Here is a 17,219-nt window from a genome sequence, read left to right as displayed (position 1 = left end):
ATGGGCCGAAATGGCCTCCTTCCGTGCTGTAAACTTCTATGATTAACGTTTCTGGTCAGTGTCCCATAGGACATGGCTTCAGGGCGTAACCCTAGCCCCAATGTAACCGCATTTCCAGTACTCACATTCTACTTAATAACCCCACTGAGACCGTATACAAAAGGGAACAAGTTGTTTGAACTGGAATTCTTCCAATGAAGTTTAGTGTTGTTCTGCCATAATTAAAAATATGGGACCAAACATAAAGCTGGTGTCGACATACTGGGTCAGTCGTGGTTGCAATAATTATTTTCAATGTTGATCCTCTCCCCAAAAATGCATTGGGGCAGGGGGGGTGGGGGCGGAAATTCGGTTGCTAACGCCCGCTGATAACGCCGGTGTTAGGTGTATAACTGGGAGTTCGTTAGTTGGGAGTGGTGCTGGGAGCTGGACGCAAAATTCGGTGGTCATTTTTTAAGAGCGCTAAATTGTTACATCCCGCCGGCTAACGCCATGGAAATCATGACGTCAGGACACGTGACATGTCTCCTTGGCGCCTCGGTCGCGATATTTAGTTTGTACTGCTGCCATACAGCCTGAAAACAGTGGTGGTTAAACAGCGGAACTCGGGGGAAATCGCCCAGAGGGCAAGGTAAGTTTTTTTCTTTCTTTATTTCTTCATTAGTTGTAACGGTGGGGAAGTTTGTGTGTGGGTCGGAGAAGTTTGAGGGTTTTTCTTTCTTCCCGTTTCCCAACGAGAACGGCAGCAGCCTCCCAATGCAAAATTCAGTCGGCCTCCTGCGCTCCCGCCCGAGGACGAGTGCGCAACGCCACCTTTGAGCGCTGCTCTCCCGTCTTTGGCCGCAAAAACTGAATTTGGCAGTTGAAGCCTGCACCCAACGCTCGGCAGTAAAATCGGCACTCGGGCGGTGACACCGCCTCAAAACCGGCGGTACCGAATTTCGACCCATGGGTACCGAAAAATTGGGACACAGAAGTTGATCCAGGTCCCATTCAAATGCTGGAAGGAAACACTTAAATTTTACTAGTGATCATCATCATAGGCAGTCCCTCGGAATCGAGGAAGACTTGCTTGCACTCTTAAAATGTGTCCTTATGTGGCTGAACAGTCCAATATGAGAACCACAGTCCCTGCATACAAAAACCAGTAAAAGAAAAGACAGATAGTATATTGAACAACATTTCTATTTGTAGTTACAATTCTGAAGTACTTTTGAAACATGCAGAAAACAGAGACTTTTATACAAAATCTTTTTTTCCCCCAATACGCAGACAAACATCCATCTGTACGATTATAAAACCAAAATAATTTGCATAGATGATGCAATGACAAGTTACATTTCCTTAGCCAACTGTAGAACACATTTTGAAGACTTGGCTCCATATTCGCACAATTTCAGTCTGAAACAAAATACGCCTTTTTACAGTGTTTGGAATGTAGCATAAAGTCTCTTAGTAATAACGGAAAGACAAAAAGGCACCTTTTTTTTGTTTCATGCTGCAATGTAAAATGACTCATTGAATCACCATGTTAGGGATAGTTATCTATTGGGCCCCTCCCATCATTTCACTAAAGAAGTGCTGCGTAACTAAATTAAAAGACAATTACATAAATTTAGACACATTTTTACACAGTTCAACATTTTGAAATAAATTTCATGTTCCGTCCAACTAGATTTCCCTTCAAGCTAGAAAGGCGAAGTCCATCTGGAGAACACAGCTTCAACTATACGTCATTACGCACCTTCAACCAACCAGAAGTGACCCTTTCATTCATGGGAGAACAAACGTCAATATGCTGACAGTCAAGAGAATTGCAAATAGCTGGAACAAACTACTCCCTGAATCTAATTAACAAGTTATATCTTGGCAGGGAAAGAAGTGCACATGAAACTTTCCTTTGAAATACAAAGCGAGGATAAACTGGAAAGTTCCACATCAGTGATCTTGCAGCATCTTCTCTCCCCGTCACCTTGGCCTGCCGAAGCATGTAGCCAACAGCACAAGATTATTTGCAACGGACTGAAACCAACCAAATGTATTCTTCAAATGTAACAATTTGTTCCGGTACAGAAAAACTAAAAAAAAGTACATTTGGTGCCTTGGAAGTCATAGCTGAGTGTTTTTGAAACAGTATTTGAAGACAGTGCGATAAAAATGCAGTATAACCCGGTTTGAGGTGGTGACACCGCCTGGTCGCTAACTTTTAACGCCGGGCGATGTTTACCGGGATATTCACTTTTAGCGCGAAGGGAAGCGTTCCACACCCGTCTTAGGGCGCTAACCCCATTTCCTGGGCGCTATCGCGGGAGCGCTACTGAAGTTCTGCCGCTAGGAAACCGGCATCCCAGCGCCTAAAGGGGAGGTCAGTTGGGCCACCCGAAAGATTAAAGAAAAGCCAAGGCAGCTAAAAGACAGCAGCTGGGAGAGATGCATTAATGGGAAAAAAAAAAATCATTTTAATTGCCTACCTGCTCCCCCCTGACCCTCACACATATCGGCCCGACAGCTTTTCCGTGACGCCGGTTTTTCTATCGGGAATAGCGCGAGGCGCGTGACGGCAGGCGAAAGCAGTCAAGTTCGCGACCGCGGCACTACGGGGGCGTTGTGCACTCACTGACGCCACCCAGTGGGCGGCGCTAGAGTGCTCAGCGCTAACGGTTAGCGCCACCGCCAAACCTCCACCGAAGTTCGCGGGAGACGCCAACAGTGCGGTGCTCGGGCGGTAAGCGCTTAGCGGCCCGTGAGCGCCCCCTCTCGGGGGTTCATGGGTGGCGCTATGCAAATTAATTTCTAGCCCTGAGGATTTTAATTTGGTAATTCCATTCTTAAAAATACCAAAGTAGGCCATCAAAAAAAAGGCTACATATAAGATTTGAAACCCAAGTAGAACCAAGGGTCCTTCTCTTATACTCGGACCGTTGGAAGTTAACCTTGCATTATGCTAATCTATATTCCAAATCTGCCCTAGGAGATTATGTATTCTACTTAGTTATGGTCAATAACAAAAAAAGCGTGAACATATCTTCCCAAACAAAAAAAACCTTCAATATTGACATTAAGAGTTTTGTGCCCTTCATATTATGAATGCCGTCATAACCATACCCAACCCGTGTTCATTTTCAACAAAAATAAAACTGATGGCTTCTTTTTGGAACATATTGGGAACTTCCAGCAAATACTGAGGCAGCTCAACATGTTGTCATACACCATTTACTTTGGCTGGGCAATAGGCGAAAGAGGAGAAAGGAAGTGGTGTTGGAAAGTCTTCTCCCCAAAAAAACCTTCCTACCCAAGGCGGCACGGTAATTACCTGCTTCAGCATCTCTGCTTCCTATGACCTTTGAACTGACTGCTGTTGTATGAAGCTGATGGGGAAAGACTAGCACTTTCCTCATTCTTAATCTCAGGCACCAAAACTTTAGTGTAACGAGTCATTCTCCAGCAGAAGTGGATGGTTCGACAACACATCAAGAGACAGTTGTAGTTCCCAAGTGTTGAACCCTTCTACGACGACACTGGGGCACCAGAATTTATCGCAACCCGTCCCACAACCATGCTCTTCCACTCCAGATGCAAGCAACTCAAAATTAAACCACCTATCTTCAGACTGAAGTTTAAAAATGAGAACAAGCCACATTTCCCACCCCCCCCCACTGAAGATCATTTATCAAATGTCACTGTTCAGTCTCCCACATGCAGAACAATTTTGATTTGTTAACAACTGTCCTTGTTAAGTGCCAATTTCAAATCTGATCCCATTTGGTAAACATTTTCTATGCTAGCTGCTCGCTTTCCTGCTCATAATCCAGGATCATTAAATCATTTTAATGAATAGGATCATGATTGACAATCGAGCCTCGGACAATGTGATTTGGATTTTCTTGCAAGTGAAGGTATGCTGTTATCTAAAATGGCACCTCAACAATCAAACATTGCTACAGTATTTTACACTGTAAACTAACAAAGCACCTGTTCTGCACCAATATTAATTTTCATTATATCAAAATCTATTGTAATCAAATCCAACTTAAGATCATTTCCATTTCACAAATTAGTTATGAGGCAGTCACCATTCTCAAAGTGTTGTGGAACGTGTCTTATCTTATTTGAAATTACAGCCTGGCCTTGATAAATCATCATCCTTAAATGATGTATGCAACAAAAAACCTAAAAGCACTTTTACCATGAACATTAAGAGAATAAAAATTACTTTTTTCAAATTCAATCTTTTGCACAAAATGACTCAAATGTAAACCTTGATACACTGACCATACCACACAGATTTATGGCTATGATTGGTCAGTTGCTTGCGTTCGTTCATGTCCCCTTTGCAAAAAAAGGCACTTATATTTGTGTATACAGCCAAATAGCTAAAGCTGCATTCTGTTTCGGAAATACTTATGACCAATGGTAATATGGTAACTGGAAGGAATAAACGCATGAAACCCAACAGCGACAATTTAGTTGCCCATGTCCGCCTTAAAAAAAAAGTCGCCACACCGAGCAGAGTTCGGGCAACACAACTTAAATCTGCAACAAGTTCCAAGCTAGACCTCCATCAATGGAACCAAAGTAAACTGCGACTCTGAAGAGACAGTATGGTTGGGTCATGATCTGAAGTGGATCTCAGGTGGCTATTCAGCATAACTGATACAAATAGTTTAAACGGTCCATTTGTAATAAGTCATCGTCGGGTCTGTAAGCAACGGAAACTCGCTGGGCAGCGAAATAGTCATCAAATCCACACAGAGGTTTTCCCATCTCCGGATTTGCTGCTTGAGCTGCTTTTGTTTGATCTGGACTTCTTCTTGTCTCGGGGGTGGTCCGAGGGCTTGTTGTGACCATTGTAAGCCTGGAAAGCCAGGTCCAGCCGTTCCTGGGCCATTTTCAGCTGCTGCTGCACACTTTCCAAGCTGACTGGGACGTTCTCATCATTACTACCATACTGCTGCTCTTGGGCAATATTGGCCTTGTTTTGCTTGTACGCCATTTTGGCGTTGGAAATCTCAGTGTACGGAAGCTGATCTGGTTTGACTGCAATGTTGTAACCAGGGGGAGCGGAAGGAGTGTTCCAGGTGTACGGGTAACTGTAAGTAGCCTCCGCCGTGGAATTTTGCTTGTTTCGTACAATATCCCATATCATTCCAACTCCCAAATGAATTAACTCCCAGACGTCTATGAATAAACAGAAACAGCTCACTCCGTACATTATTAGCAGAAAAATGGTCTTTTCCGTTGGTCTGGACACAAAGCAGTCCACCTGATAAGGGCATGGACTCCTTTCGCACACGTACCTTGGAGCCACCTCAAAGCCGTACAAGATGTACTGTCCCACAAGGAAACTCAGTTCAAATGCAGTCCTTGTAAGCAACTGCACAACATAAATTTTCATCAGACCGTCTCGTTTAATCCGCCGCCTCCCATCGTGCCGAGAGAGAGACTTCTCATCCTTGGTCTCTTTATCACTATGCAGCTCGATCTCCGGATACAGTATGGGATCCTCGATATTATCATCTTCCGCCTCCTCCAAAGCCCGGTGTTGCTTCCAACGCACTGCATACTGCTGTTTCTTTGGCTTCCGGCCTCCGTCGTCGACATCCTCGGTTGCAGCAATTTTGTGGGCGGCGTAACCCAGATATACAATGGATGGGGTGGCAATGAGTATTATCTGGAAGACCCAAAACCTTACGTGGGATAGCGGAGCAAAGGCGTCATAGCAAACATTCTCGCAACCTGGCTGTCCCGTATTGCAAACGAATTTGGTCTGTTCGTCGTAGTAAATAGACTCCCCTCCGACCACCGTCAGCACAATGCGGAATATGATGAGAACAGTCAGCCACAATTTTCCAACGAACGTGGAATGGTTGTGGATCTCCTCCAGAAGACGGGTTAGAAAACTCCAGCTCATGTTATTCAATCGGCTTCCCGGTCAGCCCCTGCAACACAAGAGACATACACCATTAGACACCCGTTTACATGAACAGGTTTCAAGCGAATACTGAATTAACTTCATGTTGAAAATAAATCCGACAAAAAGAGATTCCAAAATCCTGGAATTTTGTTCAGGATATTGAAACTATTATAAAAACACACCCTGAAATAGTAACAGAGGTTTGTTAGGACTCATACTCTTTCAAAGAAGCAATTTAAACGTTTCAAACCCTTTAGACATATTCCTCAATGGCCTGTTTGAGATAAAAAAGAAAAGCCAAAATTGTTAGAAATCTGAAACAAAAACTGAAATGTAGTTCATCCACCAGGCTCATAACCACCTGCCTCATCGTGGATCCCCTGAACCCAACGGACTGGGGTTTTATTGAGTCTTGTGAACATCACGTGACCAGCTAAGCCACTCACAACTCAACAGCTCTACAAACCTGTGAGCATATTCACTGATGCATACATCACAGAGGGGTAAAGGGTAGCTATTCACAGTGCCAGAAGGTGGATAGTGGACTTCCACAAAGATCAGTGCTGGGACCACTGTTGTTCACAATTTATATTAATGAGTTAGACTTTGGAATCAAAAACACAATTTCTAAATTTACAGATGACACCAAATTGGGGGGGGTTAGTCAATACCGAGGAGGACTGCAACAAATTACAGGAGGACATTAATAAACTTGTAGAATGGGCATATAATTGACAAATGAAGTTCAGTACAGAAAAATGTGAGGTATTCCATTTTGGTGGAAAGAATAGGGAGGTCACATTACTTGGAGGGTGTGAGTCTCGGTGGGGTAGAGGAACAAAGGGATCTCAGATACACAAATCAGTAAAAGCTGTGACACAGCTTAGCATGGCCATAAAAAATGCAAACCAAGCACTAGGGCTTATTTCTAGAGGTATACAATTGAAAAGTAGGGAAGTTATGCTAAACCTGTATCGAACCGTGGTTAGACCACACTTAGTCTCTTGTTAGGCGGTCCCTCGTATTGAGGATGACTTGCTTCCACACCAAAAAAGGATGAGTTCACAGGAGTTTCAGTGAAGGACCTGACATTTCACACTTAAGAGTACTGCGTGCAGTTCTGGTCACCATATAATAAAAAGAATATAGAGACACTGGAGAGGGTGCAGAGAGGATTTACAAGGATGATACCAGAAATACGAGGGTATATATATATCAGGTAGGGATGAACAGGCTGGGCCGCTTTTCTCTTGAAAAAGAATTGAGGGGCGATCTAATAGAGGTTTTTAAAATTGTGAAAGTTTTTGACAAAGTGGATGCAGAGAGAATGTTTCCACTTGTGGGGAAGAGCATAACTAGAGGCCATCAATATAAGATAGTCATCAAGAAATCCAATAGAGAATTCAGAAGAAACTTCTTTACCCAAAAAGAGTGGTGAGAATGTGGAACTTGTTACCACGGAGTGGTTGAAGCGAATAGTATAGATGCATTTAAGGGGAGGCTAGACAAGCATATGAGGGAGAAGGGAATAGAGGGTTATGCTGATAGAATTAGAGGAGGAAAGACGGGAGGAGGCTCGAGTGGAGCATAAACGCCGGCATGGACTGGTTGGGCCGAATGGCCTGTTTCTGTGCCGTATATCCTATGTAATCCTACGTAAGTCCTTAGGACATGAAAGTCTTCTCCTTATTAACCAAAGTCTTTTTAATCCCCAAAATAAAATGCAGGGAGCAGGCCTCTGCCAGATACATTTTTGAACCCGACGATGTTTAGAGCTCACATTAGTTTTGGCACACTTGGGAATCTGAGCCAGAAACCATTCTTCTTGCAGTATCTGTATTCTTCAGAAGGTGGAGCTACAGCACTGCTATGGGGCAGACTTTACAGGCAGACACAAATATAGGGGCGCAGGGGGAACAGAGAAGGAAAATCAGCAACAACTGGCACTCAAATCGCACGTCTAAAGTGGTAACAAGTCCCATCGCACATCGCAGATTAAGGAAATAAAATGGATGGAGCGTTATGGAAGGAGGCATCACCATATGCTTGGCCAAGGGCACGCGTTTTAAGGAGAGTCAATGGCGGAGAGGATGGTGGAGGGATTTAGAGAAGAATTCCAGAATGTGGGGTCCAGGTGGCTAAAGGCATGCCCGCAACAGTTGCCTGCAAATGGTGAGGCAAAAGGATAGGGGGAAGTGCACATAAAGACAGAGTTACAGGAATGGGGACTTTTGAGAGGGAGGGTTGGAGGGCTTAATGAGGTTACATAATGTGGGAGGGGCAGATCCATGGAGGGTTTTAAACACGAGGTTGTGGAATTCTAAATTCCAGAAATTGGGGAACAGAGAGCCAATTTTGGTCAGTCATTCATCATAGACAGTCCCTCGGAATCGAGGAAGACTTGCTTCCACTCTAAAAATGAGTCCTTAGGTGGTTGAAGAGTCCGATACGAGAACCACAGTCCCTGGGTGGGACAGACAGTCATTGAGGGAAAGGATGGATGGGACTGGTTTGCCGCACGCTCTTTTCGCTGCCTGCGTTTGGTTTCTGCATGCTCTCGAGACAGGTGGACAGGAGAGTGGGATTTTGTGCGGGATAGGATACGGCTAGCAGATATTTGGAATCACCTGTAGTTTGCGCAGGGTTGGAGGATGATCAGGAGAACAATGGAATAGTCAAGCCTGGAGATGACAAAAAGATGTGGATGAGAGTTTCAGCGGCGGATGAGCTGAAAGAGGGGCAGAGGTGGGTGATAATACTGAGGTGGAAGTAGGCAGTTTTTGTGATGGAGAACACACACGGTCAGAAACCAGGCTCACGGTTGGACAGGACACAGAGTTTGCAAGCAATCGGGTTCAGCCCGAGAGAGTGGCCAGGAAGAGAATGGATTTTGCAGCGGAGGCCAAAGACAATGCCTTCAGTCTTCCCAATATTCAAATGGAAGTCGTGACAAGGGTACGGAGTTCGTGGCAGGAGTCAAAGACGGTGTTTAACTGGAGAAAACTGTGGCTAATCCAAGACTGGATTGCAAACAAGCACTCTGGCAAAACAGGCGCCGTGCAGGAGTCAAGAGAGGTAATGGAGAGGCTGGGTCCCATCACTGTATATGGGGAAGCAGGCTCCATGTTGGCAGATGATGTCACCAAGGGGCACATACAGATGAGGAAGAGGAAGGTGCCAAAAATGTATTCTTGTGGACTCCTTGACTGTGCAGAGGTGGGATGAGTAGCCACCGTTCGACATATTCTGGCTATGATTGGAGAAGTAAGATTGGAACCAAGCAAGAGCATTCCCATTGAGCTGTACAACAGAGAAGACGCTTTGAAGTGGGTGGTCAACTGTGTCGAGGAGGAAGGATAATGCACCCTGGTCAGATAATGTTCATGACTTTGGTTAGGAACATAGAAACAGGAGCAGGCCATTCAGCCCCTCGAGCCTGTTCTGCCATTCAATGAGATCATGGCTAATCTGTATCCAAACTCCATTTACCCGCCTTGGCTCAATATCTCTTGAACTACCACCGACATCGACTTCTTTTTGTGGGCGAGAGTTCCACACTCCTCCCACCTTTTGCGTGAAGAAGTGTTTCCGAACTTCTCTCCTAAATAGCCTGGCTGTGATTTTAGGTCCCCTTGTCCTGGACTGCCCAACCAGAAGAACAAAATTCTCTCTATCGACCCCAATAAATTCCTTTCACAGCCCGAAAACCCTCAATCAAATGATCCCATAACCTTCTATATTGCAGAGAATACTAGCCTAGTTTACATAAGCTCATCTCGTAATTTAACCCTTGGGAGCCCTGGTAACATTCTGGCGCATCTGCACTAAACTCCTTCCAAGGCCTGTATGTCCAGAACTGTACACAATACTCCAGATGTGATCTAACCAGCGCTTTGTATAGCTGCAGCAAAACGTCCTCCCCTTTATATTCTAGCCTTCTAGATATAAAGGGTAACATTTCCACTAACCTTTACGATTATTTTTTTTATACTTGGCCATTACATTTTAGTGATCTGCGTACATGGACCCTCTAAATCTCCTTGGACCTCCACTGTTCCGAGCTGATGACTATTTAAAAATAATTCGGATCTGTCCAAAGTGGATGGGGCAGTTTGAGTGTTGTGGGAGGCATAGGAACCTGATTGGAGGGATTCAAGCAGGGAGTTGCAGGAGAGATGGACACAGATTTGGGAAGCGACAAGTACATTTAGGATACTGGAAAGAATAGATTAGAGATGAGGCAGTAGTTTGCAAGGACAGTGGGGGTGTTTGAGGGCAAGGTTTCCTGTAATTCTTTTTGGGGGGGTCGCACTACCCCTTTAAGGAGATGCGCTGCCCATGCATGTTTTTTCTATTGAATTTTCTACTGCGCAGTCACGCAACTTACAGGGAACACTGGATGAGGCTGCTTTGAAAGGGAGGCGGGCAGTACTCGAGGAGACGGAACTCTTTACACGGACAGTTAGCAATGGGGCCAAGAGGTTGGGTGGCCAACGGGTTTCGTGGGAATAGGGTCAAAGGGAGCAAGAAGTGGGTCTTATTGATACAATGAGCTCCGAGGGGGTATGGGGGAAAATGAGAGAGAAACGAGAGAAATTTGGGAGAGGCTCAGGGCTAGGGTGGGCCCGAGGGGAAGTTTGGCTTGGTGAGCATCAGCGACAGCTGAACGGATAATCTCCAACACGTGGACAAAGGGGTCCATGAGCTGCTCTTGTTGTTCGAGGCGAGGGTGAAGCAGGCAGGGTTAGGGGTTTAATGAAACGGTTGAAAGCATGCCAGACACAAGACTCCCAAAGCAAGCGCTCTACTTGGAACTCCTTCACGGCAAACGAGCCAAAGCTGGGCAGAGGAAACATCACAAGGGCACCCTCAAAGCCTCCCTGATAAAGTGCAACATCCCCACCGACACCTGGGAGCCCCTGGCCAAAGACCGCCCTAAGTGGAGGAAGAGCATCCGGGAGGGCGCCGAGCACCTCGAGTCTCATTGCTGAGAGCATGGAGAAACCAAGCGCAGGCAGCGGAAGGAGCGTGCGGCAAACCAGTCCCAGCCACCCTTTCCCTCAACTACTATCTGTCCTATCTGTGACAGGGACTGTGGTTCTCCTATTGGATTGTTCAGCCGCCTAAGGACTTATTTTAAGAGTGGGAGCAAGTCTTCCTCGATTCCAAGGGACTGCCTATGATGATGATGATGGCTGATCTGTACCTCAACTCCATTTATCTGCCTTTGATCCATAATCTCTTGCTACCTTTACCTAATAAAAAAGGTTTTAAAATATCAATTGACACAGCCTTGGGGGGGGGGGAGAAAGAGTTTTCCACATTTCCACTACCCTTTGGATGAAAAAGTGCTTCCTGCTTTCACTCCTAAATGGCCTAGCTGTAATTTTAAGATTGTGCCCTCTTGTTCTGCATTACACCAGAGGAAATTGCTTATCTGTTTGTACGCGATCAAATCTTTTTTTTTAAATCATTTTAAACAACTCAGTTAGATGACCCCCTCAACCTCCTAAACTCAAGTGAATACAACCCAAGTTTATGCAACCTGTCCTCACAATTTAACCCTTTAGCCCAGATATAATTTGGGGTAAATCTGCACTATATCCCCTCTAAGTCCCATACATCCTGCCTGAGATGCGGTGCCCAGGTCTATACTCAGTACTCCAGATGGGGTCTGATCAAGGCTCTGTACAGCTGGAGCATCATTGCCTCCCCTTTGTACGCCACACTGAACTCCATCTGCCATAGTTTTGCCCACTTACTTGATCTGCCCATGTCCCTTTGTAACGTCCTGCTTCCGCCTACTTGCTGTGCCTCCTAACTTGATTTAGCAGAAGGATTAAAAGAGAGAGTTCTTTGTACTCGGATCCTCAACTCCCTAAATCGCAAAGCTTGGGGCTGGTTGGAGGAGCCCCAAACTATTCTGATGGCTCCGCAATCAACTTTGCAACTCAAAATCCGCACAACTTGTCAAAAGGAACATATAAACGGGGAAAATAAGTGACTGAATCATCTGATTATGACAGGAATAATTGCCAACCATAGCATCTGCCAGGCCCCATAACTACACAAGTAACAGACTTATAATTACCAGGACTCCAACATGGCGCAATATGGCTAAAAATACTTACAAAACTAAAATTTGGAGGGATTAAATGTGTGGTTGTACAGCTGGCTATTCTTCACAGTTCAAGTGGATGTAATATAAAAAATTCACACAGCATTACACTTTCCAGAACGCGACAGAAATAATACTTTCATGAAATTCTAACCATAATACTTTAAAAGTTACAAAAATGTAATGATGTCTACTGAAAAATTGTATAAAAAACAGTTTCATTTTGATTTTCATTTTGACTGCAGGATATGACTAGCATTACAAATGACTTAAAGTTGCTTCATTCCAGTTTCCCTGCCCCTTTCAGGAAAATAAATGCAAACAATGAAACAGAGAAGTCTATTTCTTCACTCTCCCCACCCCCAATATCAAGTGGATTACTCTAACATCTATAACAGCTCAAAATAAATCCCTGGAAAATCGGTGCATTATTTGTATGTGTACAGTAAAACAGACTTCAAATTCTGATCTTGTGGCTGCTGTACCTGATTAATTTAATCAAAGGAAATTAAGTTACATCTGACTGTACAAGTCCCCCGATAACAAATGCAGCAGTACAACAGGCTTATTCCACGTGCAAAATAAGAACCCAACATCACTAGTACTTCATTGCTTACAAGTTTTTTTTTCAAAAAATGATGTTCATTAAATTCTTTTGTATTAGTTCTCCTCCTCAGTCCTCCTGTCCAAATACATGTGGGAAAGTCATGACCAGGAGAACGGCAATTAAAACTGTTTCTGCGTTCAAGGGCTTCCCCTCAAATACTTACACAATGACTAGTGGGTGCAATGTAGACATGACCCTGGCCTTTTTCCATCATTACCGTCCTCCTGCTGCCAGAGAGTTTTATCATCGGTCGTGAGAGATAAAACTGCTAGCTCAGAAAGTATGTTTTGATGCAGACAATGATTAAAAATGATATTTGAGAATAGAGACATACACACACACAAAGCACACAACTCCTTTGTGTGTGTGTATGTGTCTCTCTATTTGTTTCATATAGATCCCAGATAGGCAACATACGAAATATATTTCTAACTGCTCTAAAACCTTAGGAAAATTATCAAATTTATAACATGTTTGAAGCCCATGATAAACACAATGCAAAGAAAGCAGCAAGCTTCCTCTGAAAATATAGTATTTGGTGACTATATTAACAAGGATCTAACTTTTAAATCATTGCAAACAATATCGAAGCCCATCCATTACAGCAAGCATAAGAAACCATGTTAAATTGTCGTCCTCCCCTTTGTAGTTTTAAGATGACTACTCTCAGATGATTCTTGGGTCTCAAACACGCCATGCCCAGGATAAGACTCAGGAAATCTTTCTGCTGATTAATTTAGCTAATGTATATAGGTCGTGTGTCTCCAAAGGGGGCAATATGTGAGAGAGATTACACACAGCTATGGATTGAAGAACTGTGACAGTTTTGGAGAAGGTCAGCCTTTGTGGATTATGCAGCCTGAAAAAATTGCAGGAGAGCGGTGAGGGGAAAAAATAGGGACAAAGAGAAGGGAAAAAGTTACAATTTAAAATCAAGGCTTGGGCAGTAACGGAACAGAAATGGGTTCAGTTCCTTGGGAGCACCAACAATTGGAAATGATTATAACCCTCAATGCAAAGGCTTAAATTAATATAGAAGATTACGTTTTCTCCATTCCAACCCTCTCAATTCTTCTGTTCCATTCTCCCCTTCATTTGCAACTTTGGGTCGGACGCAACTCTGGAAGCCACAATTCTCGTCCTGAATCGGATTATTGCAGCAGGAATCGTCCCAAAATACTACAGCAGTGACTGCATTAGTGCTTCTGCAAAAGTTAGATAAGCAGCCCAGCCCAGCAGGTCACCCCTGCCCAACCTTTCCCTCCCCCGCCGAAAAGATACAGCAACTTTTTTTTAGGCAGAAGAAACTTACTTACTGGGTCTGTGCGGGCGGACCAGCGCTCATTCTGCGCCGGACATAGCGGCGCGGGCAGTCCGAGGAGGAGGGTTTGCCCGATTCTTGGTCCAACAATCCGTGTCTCGAACCAGCACACACTCTGCCCGGCTCCCAAATCCGCCCCCTTTTCCTGTGGGAGCAGCGCAAAGGGCGGGATTTCCCGAGCGCCTCCGCGATTCCAACCCCTTTCCATCCAAACTCGCATCCCAGTCCCAGGCTTGGGGGGGCTCACGTTGGGAGGCTTTGCAAAGTACACAGCAAGTCCAGCTACATTCGCTGTGTGTGTGGCTGCAGCCACTTTACAACACTCCCCAGAACAAGCCACACTGACAAGAAGTTCAGCACCAGTCTCAATAATGCTTGCGACCGAAGTTAGCCACTTTTAAAACAAATCCCCATCCGTTTATCGGTGCATTTCCACCTGCTGCTGGAGAGCCATCAACTCGGTGAAAGACACACATTGGTCTTCCCGAAACTTGCTGGTCATCCAGAGCAAGGAGATGTCCACAGCCGAGTGCTGCAGACTGGCGCAATTCAAGGTCCAGGAATACGTGCTGAGGGACGCACCAAAGATTGGTGCAGTCGCCGCAAAGGCACGGTGGGGAAGAGCCACAGTTTAAGGCCCTTCCGCCACGGTAAACCCAGGGGATGGAATCAGACCCCCCTCGGGCTGTACTTGTTAATCTGCTTGTATACATAGAGCACCATGTACTAAAAAAACACCTGTGTTGTGCCATGTATAATGAAAGTCTCTGCACTGTTTAGTAACTTGTAAAGAAATGTAAATGTATTCTCATCCGGTCCGTGTACTGCTTTCATCTGCATAATGCTACATGGAACGTGATTCGTGATCGGTATTGAAATGTATCCTGGAATCTAATGTAAACCTGTTCTCATCTGCTCCTTGTAATACCCTCATTTGCACAGTGCTACATGTAACGTGATTTACGGATTGTAATAAACTGTACCTTGAAATGAAATGCATGCTAGTGCATTGTATGGAACTGCTGTCAGCATCCAAACGAATTGTATGGAATTGCTGAGCGCAAGGTACTGAACTATTTTCCAATGTATTGTGAAAATTTTATATGAATAAAGTTTATTTTTCGAAAACAAATTTCTACTTGCACCTACATGGGAACAAAATCTGCAGGAACTAAACACTACATCACACAGCAGCCTGATCATTTTATCCTTTCCATCGCCCACTAAAAGGTGAAGGGTGGGCTATATTCAAATTATGGAACAGTAAGCCACTAGCTCATCAAACATCATCATCATAGGCAGTCCCTCAGAATCGAGGAAGACTTGCTTCCACTCTAAAAATGAGTCCTTAGCTGGCTAAACAGTCCAATATGAGAACCACAGTCCCTGTCACAGGTGGGACTGATGGTCGTTGAGGGAAAGGGTGGGTGGGACTGGTTTGCCGCACGCTCCTTCCGCTGCCTGCGCTTGATTTCTGCATGCTCTCGGCGTTGAGACTCGAGGTGCTCAGCACCCTCCCGGATGCATTTCCTCCACTGAGGGCGGTCTTGGGCCAGGGATTCCCAGGTGTCAGTGGGGATGTTGCACTTTATCAGGGAGGCTTTGAGGGTGTCCCTGTAACGTTTCCACTGCCCACCTTTAGCTCGTTTGCCATGAAGGAGCTCCGAGTAGAGCACTTGCTTTGGGAGTCTCGTGTCTGGCATGCGAACTATGTGGCCTGCCCAGCGGAGCTGATCAAGTGTGGTCAGTGCTTCAATGCTGGGGATGTTAGCCTGGACGAGGACGCTGATGTTGGTGCGTCTGTCCTCCCAGGGGATTTGTAGGATCTTGCGGAGACATCATTGGTGATATTTCTCCAGCGACTTGAGGTGTCTACTGTACATGGTCCATGTCTCTGAGCCATACGGGAGGGCAGGTATTACTACAGCCCTGTAGACCATGAGCTTGGTGGCAGTTTTGAGGGCCTGGTCTTCAAACACTCTTTTCCTCAGGCGGCTGAAGGCTGCACTGGCGCACTGGAGGTGGTGTTGGATCTCGTCGTCGATGCCTGCTCTTGTTGATAGGAGGCTCCCGAGATATGGGAAGTGGTCCACGGTGTCCAGGGGCCGCGCCGTGGATCTTGATGACTGGGGGGCAGTGCTGCGCGGTGAGGACAGGCTGGTGGAGGATCTTTGTCTTACGGATGTTTAGCATAAGGCCCATGCTTTCGTACGCCTCAGTAACTACATCTCTGAATCACAGCTCTGAAACGTGTCAGCCAGTGACTCAGTGGGTAACACCCTCGGCTCGGGGTCAGAAGGTTGGGGGCTCAAGTCCCCACTCCAGTGACTTGAGCACAAAATAAATCTAGGCTGATGCTCCAGTGGAGTGCCACACTGTCTGAGGTTCCATCTTTCAGATGAGACGTTAAACATCTGCTCTCTCAGGTGGACATAAAGGATCCCGCGGCACTATTTCGAAGAAGAGCAAGGGAGTTATCCCCAGTATCCTGGCCAATATTTATCCCTCAATCAACATAACAAAACAGATTATCTGGGTCATTATCACATTGTTGTTTGTGGGAGCTTGCTTGTGCGCAAATTGGCTGCCGCGTTTCCCACATTACAACAGTGAATGCACTCCAAAAGTACTTCATTGGCTAAAAAGGGCTTTGAGACATCTGGTGGTCGTGAAGACGCTATATAAATGCAAGACTTTCTTCCTTTTCAAATGGGAACACAATCTACAGGAACAAAACATTAGACCATAGAGCAGCGCTGATTGTCGACTGGAACCAGTTAGATAATGAAATAATAAAAGCTAATTCACTAGACATATTTAAAGATAAACTGAAGAATTAGTAAGTTCACTGTTGCGCTCTCCCAGCACAAACCTTATAAAGTTGGCAGAGTACATCTAGACTGCATATGCTACAGCTGAAAGGGGCTTTGCAGCAAGGCAGATACAAGAGAAATGCAGGGAACAGTACCAGGCCTTCTTGTACATGGCCTTCTTCGACCTCACAAATGCTTTCAACAGCGTCAACCATGAGGGATTATGGAGCGTCCTCCTCAGATTCGGCTGCCCTCAAAAGTTTGTCACCATTCTCCGCCTGCTCCACGATGACATGCAGGCCGTGATCCTGACCAACGGATCCACCACAGACCCATTCCACGTTCGGACCGGGGTCAAGCAGGGCTGCGTCATCGCACCAACGGTCTCCTTGTTCTTCCTTGCTGCAATGCTCCATCTCATTCTCAACAAGCTCCCTGTTGGAATG

At 45.3% G+C, this 17,219-nt stretch overlaps 1 protein-coding gene across 5 annotated transcripts in view; it reads right to left on the bottom strand.

Moving 5' to 3' along the window:
* Nucleotides 1-1,191: 1,191 nt before the first annotated feature.
* The window catches only part of LOC139233870 (gap junction gamma-1 protein-like), a 55,871-nt gene continuing 39,843 nt past the window's right edge, over nucleotides 1,192-17,219 (bottom strand). For 2 of the 5 annotated variants that reach the window (XM_070864486.1, XM_070864487.1), the window contains exon 2: nucleotides 1,192-5,939. In XM_070864486.1, the coding sequence (XP_070720587.1) occupies nucleotides 4,739-5,911 (1,173 nt within the window). In that variant the 5' untranslated portion in view covers nucleotides 5,912-5,939 and the 3' untranslated portion in view covers nucleotides 1,192-4,738. Of the gene's footprint in view, nucleotides 5,940-13,683; nucleotides 13,733-13,951; nucleotides 14,103-17,219 lie in introns of those variants that run through there. The other 3 variants (XM_070864485.1, XM_070864484.1, XM_070864488.1) reach the window with 3 other exon arrangements.

This window comes from Pristiophorus japonicus, chromosome 21 (genome assembly GCF_044704955.1).
Source record: "Pristiophorus japonicus isolate sPriJap1 chromosome 21, sPriJap1.hap1, whole genome shotgun sequence".
Taxonomy (NCBI): Eukaryota; Metazoa; Chordata; class Chondrichthyes; family Pristiophoridae; genus Pristiophorus; species Pristiophorus japonicus.
The sequence above is the reverse complement of the archived record's forward strand: the minus strand, read 5'-3'. Positions and strand labels throughout refer to the sequence as shown.